Raw genomic sequence first — 15,017 nt, forward strand, 5'->3', positions numbered from 1 at the left:
GTTTTACCCTTTCTTATCTACAACTGTGTGAACGTTGAATGTTTTTGTTTTGTTTTGAAACCATCGTGAAAACATTAAATACTAGAGATCTTGACAAATCATGAAATAAAATTAAAAAGCACTATAAGTGCTGACAAAAAAATTATTCTAACACAGACATTAAACTCTTTTAATGTATTGGAAGTTTAGTTCTTTAGGATTAAAATTTTTCTTGAATGAGAGAAAATCAAGACAATTTCCATTTTTTAATTTTGCTATCAGAAATGTATAAAACAAAGTTTAAACTAATTGAATTCTAAATAAATAATTATATTATTATAATATTTTTGCTGTGATTTAATTTTTGAAATAATATAAATTACTTATAGTCGTTAAAAATGGAACCAATATTTAATTTACACTTCTTTCAAGTTATACTTAATTTGCATATTTTTGATGTTACTTAATTTGATATTAATCAAGCTGTACTTCAGAATTTTTATCAGTTAACTTTATCTCTATTTTCTACTTTATAAAACATTCTAGAATAAGTAAATGAATGCACATATGTTTTATGGTTTTAGATGGCTTCTTTTATGGGCTCTGAAATCAAAGGGATTCTTTTAGACATTACAGGCGTTTTGTATGAAAGTGGAAATAGTGGAGCTATTTTAGGTTCGGTGAATGCTATTCAAAGGTTTGATAGTTTTAAATTTCTAATTGTTTATAAATGTATTAAAAATTTAAATAATATAAAATTATTATATATTTGATTTGTTTGAAGTATCTATTAATCTTTGATAAATAAAAAATATTCATTCACGCATTGCTTCGAATATTTCGCAATATTCTGATGTATCTGATACAGTGTTTTCGTCATAGAAAAAAAATGGGTGAGAATTTCTCACCCGTTCTCAAAAACATTGTGAGATTTCAAAAAGTTAAGTGAGATTTCTAAAAACTAAAAAAACACAAATAGACTTGAAAAAAAATCATTTCTTTAATTATAAATTATAATTTGTAATACATTTTTAACGTCTTCCATTTTTTAAAGCATTAAATATTTTTGCTGCATCATCATAGAAGATTTTGCTTTTACAAGGTATTTATCCATCTTACATTAGCGCATAAAGAATTTGAATGTCTTACATGACAAAACCTTACCTAAGGTAAACACGTGGTTGCAGAGAAATGTGTTCTGAAAGGGGTTCCGTGGTTCGGAAAGGTTATTTTCTGTTGTTCGAAAAGGTTCTAAACAATACTGGTAAATAGGGAAGCTAGATAAAACGGGGCAGATGTTGAAAATAATGAAAGATCCTGGAGGAAAAGTGAAACAGATTTTATTCTTAATAGCGTAATGAGAAACTTTTTCCAAAATGCGAGATGTATTATGTTTATAGAACGCGCAAATTTCTCGCGGTAATAATTTTTTAATGCGAGAAAAGAAAAAGATATGCGAGATTCTCGCGCTGTAGTGAAAACACTGTGATAGTGCAAATATTTCTCATCAGAGCTTCAAAATTAAATCCTAACTTTTTCTGACTGATCTATTAAATAATTTTATCACCCTGATAAATTTTTACAAATCGAAGGGTCAAATTTTATTATCAAGTGACAGTATTTAGTTTTAAATTTAATTAATACTCTAGGTTATTATTATTTTTGTTTTGTTTCATTGTTGAATCTTTTATTGATTCCTAGTTATTTTTTTAAAATATATATATAAATTGTGAAACATTTTCTCTTCTATATTTATTTAAAAAAAATAAAGGCTAAAATTGTGAAGGCAAAGATTAAAAACTTAGTTATAAATTGTTGTACTTTAAAGATTTTAAATAACACTTATCTAACAATTTATTTCTTTAAATTTTAACTATTTAAATTTATTTTCAGGATACAGTCTCTACACATTCCCTTCCGTCTTGTCACAAATGAAACACAAAGGACAAATTCCTCTTTAGTATCCAAATTAAATTCATTTGGATATTCCTTCTCAGAACAACAAATTATTTCACCAGGCATAGCGACAGCTAACTATTTGAACAAGCACAGTTTAAGGCCTTTTCTATTAGTTCATCCAGGTATAAATTTATCACATCTTGATATTTTATAAAATATAAATACTAATAATTTAATTAAAATTAATTTTGTTTAACTGTATAAGAAATGAAACATTTGTATTTATTATTTGTATACATTGTGCCAATTATATTCTTTCAAAAATAATTTATTTGTCATAAGATTTTTAGCAAAACATTTAATTTGTCTTAAGATTCATAGGAGAAATAATTTGTGTTACAGTTAGATATATATATATTTATGTATTAAAAAAAAAACATGTTTGTGTTATTATTTTCTCATTCTCAAGTACAGTATTTCTATCATGAATATTTAAAGGCTTTTCTATTAGTTCACCCAGGTTTAATATATCAATATGTTATAATTATATATTAATATAATTACTACATAGTGATATCCTATAGAAATTAATAAAATATTAATAATCATAATTAATTTTAAATTAATTGATTTGTAACAGCATAAAATTATGAAATATTTGCATTTAGTATTGTTTGTACGTATTGCTCTGTGGCAGATTTTTTTTAGGTTTTCTGCGATAAACCTCTCTAGCACTAATATCTTTCCGCAAGAAACTATTAATAATAATTAATATACATGTTATTAATTAAATTTTTAAATTTAAAGTAACAGAAACGTTGTATTTACAAAGAAAAGACTATTTGGATGTAATAAAATTGTATGTATTTTTTTTAAATGATTATGTAATATTTTTTTATTCTAATACCATGGGCGATATTCTCATATTTTGTAAGAGAAAAACATATTAATTATTTCTTTTTTCGCATTTTGTAAATCATCATCACATATTTAAAAATCGTAAAATCCATGAAAGAAAAGAAAAGCAATTTTTTTTTTTCCAAATAAGAATTAAAAAAATCACGAGTATTTCTTCCCCTCTGATGCGTGAAAAAGACATCTATTGAATATAATTGTGGAGGAAAAAAATCTTTCAAACATTACTACAGAAAAGAAATTTTTTGCTTCAATATTTTTATTTTGCATTCTTCTCAAATAAGAATCTAAAAATTTTGAAAATTTCTTTCCCCTCCGATGCGGAAAAAGGCATCGTTTAAATATAATTTTAGTGAAAAAAAAATTTCGAAAATTTTTGCAGTAGAGAAAGCCAAAATTTTACTTTCTAAAGGAAAATTCTTTCTGCAAGATCTCTGTATCGTTCTGCGACAATGTCGCCGTATCGCTGCGATTCTGCCACGGGGACGTATAGCACCTATAATATTCCTTCAAAAACAATTTATTTATTGTAAGATTTTTAACACAACATTTATCTCTATATTTGTATGATAATTAATTTGTATAATAATTAATTTAAGATTTTTTTTTTTTTTTTTTTAAAAGCATGTTTGAGATATTATTTTCTTATTCTCAAGTACAGTATTTTGATACTCTGCTTTGAAGTATAATATTTTGGGTCAAGGAATCAAGATAAGAGTATCTTTTCAGTGATATAACTAATGTAATCACAAATAAGCTTGTTATATTCACTGGTCTGTAAAAAATTTAATGTTATTGTGCCAGAAATATCTATTTAAATGTTACTAACCTTTTGCAAAATTTGTAACCTTAATTGTACAAGTTCATGAGCGCATTATATTGGTACAGCACTTTAATCAAACCAAGTGATTTTGTTGAGATATAATTTTCTTTTACCTATTTTTCTTTCTCAAATTGTCTCATTTTTCTTGTTACAGTAAAATTGTTTAACTCTTTCTTACTAGAAAATGCAAATGATACTAGAAATGTAGGCGGGTGCTTTTATAACCTCTAATGCTAGTAAATTGAGGAGTTACTTTTGTAATTGTATTCATGGAATCAGTGTTGAAAATTAGAATTACCTCAAAAAAAAATTTATGCTTTCTTGAATTAGAATTGACATTAATGAGAAATATAGTAATCTTATTCTAAATCAGAATTATTTAGTTTCTTTTAGAAACTTTTTCTTGTCTGAAAGAGTTTTGTCTTGTTCAACAGTGTTTAAAATTATGCACACACTAAAAATATAATTTATATTTTTTAACTCCTAAAAAATAGATTGTTAAAGAGAAAATAATAATTTTCTATTCTGAGCTTTAATTATTGTTGTGGATAGATTTTATTATAAGTAGAATATAAATTTTCTATGAGTTTATATTTTATTAAAGCAAGTTTCTGATTCACAAATCCTGTTATTAGTACCATAAAATAAACTTTTTGTACCATAAATGACCATACAAATAAACCATAAAATGTACCATAATTAAAAAGAATGTATACTTTTATATTATGAGTCTAAACATTAATGTTTTATAATTATGATTTTTTTGATATTCGTTAATTAATACTTGCATTTTTAAGTCATGAAAATTCTAACATATCCTGTTATATTACCTGTTCATCAGCCTTGAATGAACAGGTGAGATTTATATCAGTTTAACCTAATTACTTACTCTTTTTTTAATCATTTATTTAAATTTATTTTATGTTTTATTATTTGTATTTCTATACATTATTTCTATTCTCTAAAAATTAAATTTTTGATTAAAAAGAAATGCAGTAGGGAACCGATTATCCGAAACGATTGGGACCATCGCTATTCCGGATAACTGAGTTTTCCGGTTTTCTGAATCGCTACAAAAAGCCGTTTTTTTTATTGTTAAAAGCAACTAAAAAAAATATGTTTGGAAATAATCTTAAAAAGAAGAAAAAAATATGAAGTAATACACTAATGATTATTTCCAAAATGATGGAAAGGTAAAAATCTTTCAAAAAAGAAAAATCCAAAAATTTTACGAGGAAAAAAAAATTTTTTTTTTAAATGGCGGGAAAATTTATCGAATTTCATTCCGGTTTTTTGGTTTTCCGGTTTTCTGATTTCCGGATAAGGGATTCTGTACTGTATTTGCTGTAAGATTTTGTTTTGTTATGACTTGAGAATAAGAAAAGAGAGAATAGAAGCCGTGAAGTTAGATAATCTCATGTATTGATAAAGGTGGAGATACGAAAGATTGGTTATTGCATGCACAAAAAGGTAATATGTGGTGGATGCAATCTATGTAAAAATAGTGTGTGGCTTAGAAGAACAAATTTAGAGCTTTATCACTCATATAATAAACATGACATTATTAACTTCATTAGACGACAAAGAATAAAATGGGCTTTCCACGTTATCAGAATTGATGAAGACCGTACCACATAAAGAGTTTCCAATGCCAAACCAGTTGGCACACAAAAAACAGGCAGGCCGGATTTGAGATGAATAGATGGCTAAGAAAGAAACCTTTTGGTCTTTGGCTGTGGTTAAAGCCTTAAAAAATAAAAACTGGAAAACGCTAGCAGGAAAAAGGTTAGCCTGGAAAAAGCTTCTTGAGAAGGCCCAGGCCCACTCTGGGCTGTCGAGCCATTGATGAAATGATGAATTTGACCTTTGGAGGAGTTTTTCTTAAATGAAATGGAATAGCTTTAAGTTTATCATTTCATTTCTATTAAGGAATGTTCTTTTACTGTATTTTAAATTAATAATAATTTAATGCTTGAAAATAATAAAGTTTTAATTAATTTTTTTCCAAATATCTTGCAAGAGAATTGTAATTTTTAATATTCTGCACCAAATTGTATTGTTGGTAAAGATAGAGTTGAATATTATTCATTCAAAAATGTCATTTTTTAAAAAAAAATTGTATAGAACAATAATTAGTGGCATCCCTATTAACAATATTTAGAAAAGTTTCATATGAACTTTATTGTTTATTAGGTTTTTTTTTCACTTTTAATGTATGGATCATTTTTATGTGAATGTTTTAAAAACAAACTTTCAGATTAAATTCAAATATTAGCACTGAGTATTACTGTTTTTTTTTTCTTTTCAGATATCTTGCCAGAGTTTCATAATTCTGAACGTACTAACCCAAACTGTGTTGTTGTTGGAGATGCAGCTGATTATTTTTCATATGAAAATGTAAATGAAGCTTTTAAAGTGCTTATGAAATCAGAAAAACCATTACTTATATCAATGGGAAAAGGGTAGGCAGGAATTTTTTTTGTCTGCACTTCAATTTCTGAATCATTTTTTTTTATATATATATATATGCACAAAGTTTACTTATTTCCTGGCAATGTCTTTAATTCTCTCAGTGCTTTTAATTTGAAATACAATCTGTTGATCTTTTTTTTTTCTCTCTACAGTTTCTTCATTGAAACAAAAAATTTTTTTTCCTTACCTGCAACTTGTAAATGTTTAACTTGGTTAGTCTGTTTTCTTGCATAACTAACAGGGTTTTCACTTAGTGTGTTAAAATTCAATTAATGTTGAAACTTAAAATGATGTCTATGAGAAAATGTTTATATTCATAATACCTCATTGATTCCTTGTTTAATTTTTTCCTTGACTGTCAACATCGTTTCTTAGACTATTTGCAGGTAAACCTTGAGGATACATTGCAAAGTGATGTAAATAATTTGAAATGAGCCAGATTTTTCAATTAGTCCACAACATATGTATATATATGCACTGTGGCAGACTTTTTTCAGACTTTCTGTTTTAGATACTTTTAATAATAATAATTACTAGAGTTACAGAAACGTTGTGTTTACAGAAGAAAGTATAGAATAAAAAGTTTTAATTGTAAAAGTAATATTTTTTAATTCTAATATTTTGGACGCTTTCTTGCATTTTGTAGGCGAAAAAATGCACTAGTGTCTTTCAATTTTTGTAAATCAGTACAAAAATTAAAACTCGTACTTAAACTGAAAATCATGAAGTCCGTGTAGTAAATCGATGCAAAATATAGGAACTAACGAGATTCTCATATAAGTGTATGTAAAACATGATGTTCTTTAAAGAAAGAAAAAATTAAAGAAAGAACATCATTTTTAGAGCGAACTATCTTTTAAACTTTCGTGATTTCTAAATTTTTTATTTTATATTGTTAAATTGAAATTCTAGTTGAAGTCAGTCATTACAGACTTTTCTTTAAATCCCAAATGAGAATAGAAAAATAACAATTTCTTCTTTCCTCTTTCATGCGCAAGAAAGACTTCTTTGAAAAAAAATTCTGCAGAAAAAGAAGAAAAAAAACAAAATTTTTTGAAAAACTATGCCGAAAGGAAAACCAAAATTTTCCCCTTCCCAAATGAAAAATCTTTCTGCAAAAACTCTGTAATGTTCTGTGACAATGTCGCCATGTTGCCGCAATTCTGTCACATGGTATATATATACATATGTTATACCTTTTTATGATTATAACAACAAATATATTTTTTAAAGAATATTTTAAATAAATCTGATGTGTTGTTTTAAATTTTAACCTGTTTTTTTATTTTTTAAATCTTTATATTTGTAGGAAATATTATAAAGAAAAAGATGAGCTTGTTATGGATTTGGGTGGATATACAGTTGCCTTAGAGGTTTGTTTTTTCTTCTATCTTATTCATTTGTGTCTTAATGTTTATTTAAATTTATAATGTTTTTGCTCTATTATTTAGTATGCTGCTGGTGTTGAAGCTAAAGTGATTGGTAAACCTAGTCCAGATTATTTTTTGAGTGCCTTAAATGAGATGGGAGTAAAACCTGAAGAGGTAATGTAATTCTTTTTTGGTATTTGCTTAATAGGACAATTATTTAAATTGTATAACATATCTTATATTGTTTTACATAACTATTTCTGTACTATTTTTGTTATTTGATATTGTTAAATTGTAAATTATTTTCAGAACCTAATCATTGTTGAAGAATCGAACAATCTCAATACTTTCTGTAGTCTGTAGAACAATCAAGACTTTTATATTAATGAGATAGTCAATGATATTTTGCTACTTAAGTGGACTAAATAGTTTAAAAATAAATTGTCTAAAGTGTTAATAAATTTTATTTTGACTGGAATTAGATATTCCAAAAATTCATTTAGTACTATTTTTTTAAAATCATTGATCAGCTGTTAAGTGTTTAGATGATTGATTATTTTTCTAAATTGGCTAACTACGAGCTGCTTGTTTGATATATCTCACTGGCACTAGTTTTCAATACTTTTTTTCATGCATTAAGTATTACTTATTTTATTTATTTATTGCACCATGTCCTTTAAAACAAAGCTCCTGTGGCTATTCATTAGTTAATAAATACTGTAAAGATTAATAAAAAATATTTGTGGCAATTGAAAATATTTTTTGGTTTCTTAAGATCAAAAACAATGGTACACTAATAAGTAGAAATTGAATAAATAACAAAATAAAATTTAAAAAAAATCATTCTCATACTGTAAATTAGTGTAAATAGCTCTATAATTATTATTTTATTTTATCACTTGCAAAATAATTTTTATAATTATATGTTTATGTTATTACATTCAATTTTAGTTCATATAATTTTATTTTTTTTTTCTTAATTTTTTTGCATAATAATAACTTTTTTTTGTCTTAATAATCTTGAGTGTGATATGATTAATTTAATATTCTTTGATGAAGTTTTCTAAATAAGACTATATAACAATGATTGGGACTATTAAATTAAATCAAAAAATTTTCTTTTTATTTACTTATCACAATTTTTTGTGTTAAACATTTGCCCCATTAATTTAGTTCATAAACTGCCATTATCAGTATTGAAAATGTTTTGGATGTCCCTCATAAAAATGTTGCTTTTTAGGTCTTTAAATGTTCATTCTACGTATCTTCTTTATTGATATATATTTTAAAATATATACTAAATTTAATAGTTTTAAAAATGCAATAAATTGTGCAATATCACATAATATTGGACTAATATTTAAAGTAAAATAATATTTAAAATATTTTAAAACATATATTAGATGTACTATTCTTAAAAATACAATAAATTGTGCGAATACCAATTGATATGGAACTAATATTGAATTGATATTGAACTAATATTTAAAATTTAAGCATAATAATATTTCAAATTAAATAGTAGTAAAAATATTGTGAGATAATTATTTTTTATATGCAATAAGTCTAATTTTAGTTTAAACAATTTTCAGAATTGCAGGTTTCGGACACTTTTGAACAGTTTTGTATATTTTTAGACAGCTTTGGGTTCTTAATCCCATATTTTGTGTCGTGAATTTGCTTAGGAGGTCAACCTTGACTGTTTTAAAAAATATTACATTTGTGCTGATTTTTAGCATTTATAATATTGAAAGAACAAAAGTTCAATATTTTTTGTTTTGATATTTTAATTTAAACTTGTTTTCTCCTTACTTTGTAAAATTGGATGCTTGCATACATCACTGTTTATAATGTTTCAGTCTGTGTACTTTATTTAATTACTTAACTTTAATTGTGCCTTTTTTGTAATTATATTAATTTAGTTTTATTATTTCAGGCTGTCATGGTGGGTGATGATATTAGCAGTGATGTTCATGCTGCTCAAAAATGTGGAATGAAAGGTGTATTAGTTAGAACTGGAAAATTCAGGCATGTTATGTTTTAAATTTTATGTGGATAATGTACCTAGGATAATTATGATTTACTGCTATAGAATTTGTTTAATTATGTAGAAATTTTTTAAATTTAATATTTTATCTGTTTGGTTTATTTTTTTTATGAATGTATGACAAGCTTTTTTACTGATGTCATTATCCTACTTTAAACTTATTAATTGGTAATAAACGTCAAGATAATATTTTTTTTTACCTTAAGGACATTCGATCTTATACCTCAATCTAGCTTTTAAAATAAAAATGCCTGTTTTCTAAACTAAAGAAGCTGTTTTTAGACCTAGTTCATGGTGCAGTGTAGCCATTTTTTGCCAAATAAACATATAAATACGCCAAATAAGCATTTTTATATGTTTTTTTAATAATATGATGTTTATATATGATGCATATATGATAATGCATTTAATATAATATATGATGATGTATAGATCTAATTTGACCATCCTTACATCATCTTCCCTAATGTATTTTATTAGTTCAAAAAATGTTAGGCCAATTTCTTAAAGAAAAAATTTATTTAAAATGGCGATAATTTATTAAAGCATTTCTAAATTGCTAAGTCCGTATTCTTTGAGAAACCAACGCTCTAAAACTTGACTTCACATGGACCTCCATTTATCTCCTAGCACTTTTGATCCTAAAAAATCATTTGTGGTATACTATCACTCAAGAATGAGATTCTTTCTTGAATTTGTGATTTTCTTTATTTATTTAACCATTTTTCTAATTTTCCAATTTTTTGTTATACTTTTGATGCTGATAAATATAACTACACTGTCGAAAATTTCTTATTACGAATATTTAAAAAGTATAAAAACCTTAAATCTATGGAAATAATAATCTATCAAATTAAACATTCACATAAAACTTTAAATCAATGGAAGATTTTAAAGTCAGGGATCGAGTGCATGATTTTTTAATGTTGTTTATTCGAACATCATTCACAAATTAAAAGTTATGAGTTTTATCAATTAAATTAAGGCTTCTATAATTAGTTTTACAATCTAAGCCATTCATATTTATATTAATTTATTCTTTTTGTAGTGGCATAACTTTATTACGACTTTTTATTACCAATATTCAGTAATACCAAGATAATTTAAACATTTTCCAATTGCTATATTTTCTGACCTATTCATAATATGTCTTCACTCTTTTTGAAAGTTTGAATAATAAGCGTAATCTATTATGTAATATCATTAAATTGAATACTATTTATCAAATCAAGGACCAATAAAACAAAAATATTGTTTGTTTATGTTGCACACCAAATTATATTCTTTATTGATTTGTATCACATTCTTCGTTTTTTTCTCAGGCTTTTCCTTTTTACTGTGATCTTGTGCTTGATATTACCTTTCTTTAGAGCATTCATTTTATTCTATCATCTTTGTGGCAGGCAGTATTCAGACGAACCTTTTCCTGTCCTGGTCAACTGTTTTGTAATATATATATTGCAAAACAGTTTTGATCTATGTATAAAAACTGTTATATATATATCATCAGCTCACTCAATTATATCTGCAAAAGTTGTGCTTTCTAATATTTTAATAATATAATCAAAGGAAAATATATCAATACAATAGTGTGAGGAGCGCCATATAAAAAAGAATGATTCGTAAATTTAATTTTATCAAGTAAAAATATTTTAAAAAATTCAAGAAACACAAATGAGAACATGTCATGTACTTGCGAATAACTTGCAAAAATAGTTTAAATATATTTTCATGACTTAGTCGCCAGATTGCATGATATGAAATTAATGCGTGAATAGAGGGTAGTAAGATATATATTTTTAAAGGATGTTCACATGAAAAACTGCATTTTATTTGTCCATTACCTTCAATTGGCTTGAAAACTGGATTTGCGTAAGGTAATAGTATGTCATACTGTATAATTTAAAATGTACAATTAATATAAGGTCGAATTTTAAGTACAAAATTTTTTATTTTGATGATTTTTATAGAAATTATCAAAATTTATTGAATAACTAGGAGGCTCCACCCCTGTTCGCTAACGCTCGCCATCCCCCGAGAATTGCTACGCAATCCTATGTGGTTCACGCCGTGAACCATGACTCGCTGCGCTCGCTCGCCAATGAACACAATGTTCTAGCACAAAGACATAATATATTATCATCAAAGACATAGTATTTTATCATCAAAGACATAGTATTGTACTTATGTGGAAGAATTCTACCAATGTTCTTATTGGCCTTTAAAAAAGTATATTAGCTATTTAAATTGTACATGGTGAAAAAATCAAAACATTAGCTAAATAAGAAACATATTAGCAAAATAAATTATCAAATATTGCTTCACTAATATTCTGCATTTTAAAGCGTGAAAATTCAATGCATAAACAAACGCGAAATATAAAAAAATTCAATACAATCACTTAAACGTTTTTTAGACATTTAGGTAGCTCCCAGTAGAAAAATATCAATTCAACAGCGGCCTTTTAAAGCATTCTCACTTCAATTAATTAATTAATTCCTAATTGAGTTTAAATTAAATATTGTCATGTTTTTAGTGCATGAATCTGAATTGAACAACCTGATAATGCTCACTCTGGTTATTGTTATCTGGTTGCTCACTGCGTGCTCTTGCGCGCCGAATGCAATCAATTAAAAATGAAAACTGTTGCCAGCGCAAGAAAAGAAATATCATCGGTTTTATTGATACATTCATACATACGTACGTATTAGCGTTTTATATAATATAGATGATTTAATTGAATATTGGAGGAGATTGTTGGTTAGTAAACTGGAGGGGGTTGAAATTTGCTTACTTTTACATGGGAGGGGGTTTGCGATATGCTTACTTTTTTCTGACATGGGGGAAAGGGATGTCTAAAACTGTCAAATATATGCTTAAGTAATATTTAAACGGCTCCTTACTTTGTTCTATTTAAAATTTAAAACCCTGTTGTGAGTTTGTTTCACATGGCAGAATAATTATTTTATTTGCACTTACTAATGATGTTGGCTTCTTCTGCATTTTTTAGCTCTATATGGTTGATTTAAAGTTTTTTCCTAGAGAAAAATATTGGTAAACAGTGGCAGTTAGTGTTTACAAAGAGAATTTTAATATTACTATGGTCAACAGCAATTAATGATAAGCTTTAAATTTCTAAGTTTTATTAATGAGGAAAACATGGTACAAAATTATTTTCTACTGTACAGTTATTACTCTTTGAAGTTGTAAATGTAATTTATTATTTTTCTTTTTAGGGAAATTGATTTGGTAAAGTCAAAAGTCAAACCAGATGCTGTTGTTGATAATCTTGCACAATTTGTGGATATTTTGTGCCAAACGAAATGATTTATATTTTGTTTAGAGTTTATAATATAGTTTTGATATATACTGAGTTTGATACTTGAAATACCCTATCATGTCTGTCTGTGTGTGTAAAAGGGCTAGGAAAAGTATTTTGAGTTATATAACTCTTATCGAACTGCTTTTGACTGCTAATTTTTTTGCATGTGTTTATTTATGTTAGGTAATGTTTAGACTGTTTGATGGTTTTAAACTTATTTTTAACTTGATATAATGAAAAATCTGAAAGGAGTGAAAAGAAGGAAAAAGCATTTTTAATGTAGATTACTAATAGATTGGGTAGAATTTAATATCCAATTACAAATTTGGATTATAAATACTACTATTTTGAAATATTACTATTTTGGAATAATAATCAAAATAAGGAAATTAGATTCTTTTATTACATTGTATGGCATTTATTTTGCATTTACAAGTTTCTATATAAGTTTTAAGTTATTCATACAAGAGCATTTATTTTTAACAATTTTGTATTTTTAAGTTTCACATAATTTACAATTACTCTTGCTAATTTAAATGTTTTCTAATTTTTTGATTTGTTTAAATAAATAAGTTAACTTAAATGTATAGGGCATAATTTTTTTAGATTAATATTGTATTAATTATTGTATTTATTTTATTAAATTCTTGTTTTATTGATTGGTTATATTTAATATCTACTTTTTCCTTATCTTAAAATTTGTTTTACTATGAAACAGTATACCTTCATCACATATCTTATTACAGTTTTGGATTTGGATAAGGTCACATCAAGTAAATATATTTTTAGAGTCATTGTTTTAATTGTTGTTTTTTGCAAGTTTTTGCTAAGTTAAATTGTTGTGCATGTTCAGAAATGTAACAAACATTAAAAAAAAAACGCCTGTAAATTCTTCATTTATAAAAAAAGAATCAGATTAGAAAATCATCATTTATGAAAATTTTACATTTGAGATTATTTATAAGTTAAATTTATGAATTAAATATGTTACTGGTAATAGTTTCACTTTTATTAAAGCCTATTTCGTCTTCCAATTTATTAGTTTGTTTTAGATATTTTATTATGCTGCTGATGTTTAATGTCCTAAATGTATAACAATGTTATGTAAAGAACTATGCTTAAATGAAATATTTGTTATTTTATTAGTTGTAAAATTTTTAATTTATATTTAATAAGATATGTTACTACTTAATTAATTAATTTATTTTGTTAAATATGTTGAATCAATGAATTGCTCAAACATAACAGAGTTTAAATTTCCTAATATACTATCTCATTTGTGATAGTTTATTTTATTAATTTTTTTAGTTTATCATTATAGTAACACAACGGTGGCAATCATTCTTTTGATGAAAAAATTGTCCTTTTTCAAAATTCGGTAAACTCCACAAATCTTGTTATTTCTCATTATTATATCCCAGTATTTAATCCTGGACTTTTTCTTTCTGTACATCTGATAATAAATTATGTAAAGTCTTAGAAGTTTTAAAGATTTAATCATTTTACTGAAGTTTGAGATTTAATCATTTTACCCTCTTCTTTTTTTCTAGCGTTAATGAATTAAAGTTACACCTCTATTTATCTGTTATTTAATACAGCTTTTAAGTATGTTATTCTGTTTTGTATTATATATAGGATATTTAATAAATTTGTTTTTCTGTTTTATTAAAAAAAACATATGATGTGTATATTTCTTGATATAGCAATCACTTAATTTAAAAATATTTGAGGTATACTTAATATATCTGCCATATCATCTGAGTATTATTAAAAACTTTATTTTTATAATTATTGTATTGGCAAATTTTATGCATTTATAATGGATTCTAGTTTTAAAAATGTTGGTTAAACCGATGCAGCATTGTGAATGGACCCAGTTTGGTTATATAATTGATTGCAAAAGTGCCATGAGTAGACATTTTTCCTCCAATAAACCAGTCTAAAAGCATGAACAGACCTGGTCTGTTTTTAGGAAAAAGCATTGACTATGTTCAAAAACTTGCAACATTAACTGTAAAATCAAATTAAATAGATATTTTATAATTATTTTTATTAATTATTCAATTAAATGTCTGAATCCTTCTTTGTAATGCGAATGAGAATCCAAAATGCATATGTAAATGAAAAATAAAGGTATAGATATAAGGTACAGCAGAGGTCAATGCTCTGTTCTTGTTCTAATTAATCAAA

The 15,017-nt window shown here is 25.5% G+C and overlaps 1 protein-coding gene across 1 annotated transcript; it reads left to right on the plus strand.

Moving 5' to 3' along the window:
- The first annotated feature begins 34 nt into the window (after nt 1-34).
- On the plus strand, nt 35-14,502 carry LOC107456891 (phospholysine phosphohistidine inorganic pyrophosphate phosphatase). The gene is made up of 8 exons (XM_043039697.3): nt 35-265; nt 564-676; nt 1,873-2,060; nt 5,925-6,078; nt 7,398-7,461; nt 7,540-7,632; nt 9,395-9,486; nt 12,742-14,502. The coding sequence occupies exons 1-8, from the start codon at nt 173-175 to the stop codon at nt 12,830-12,832; spliced, it is 888 nt and encodes a 295-aa protein (XP_042895631.2). The 5' UTR covers nt 35-172; the 3' UTR covers nt 12,833-14,502.
- The last annotated feature ends 515 nt before the right edge of the window (nt 14,503-15,017 follow it).

Source organism: Parasteatoda tepidariorum, chromosome 9, assembly GCF_982258835.1.
Source record: "Parasteatoda tepidariorum strain Cologne lab strain chromosome 9, Ptep-v5.0, whole genome shotgun sequence".
NCBI lineage: Eukaryota > Metazoa > Arthropoda > Arachnida > Araneae > Theridiidae > Parasteatoda > Parasteatoda tepidariorum.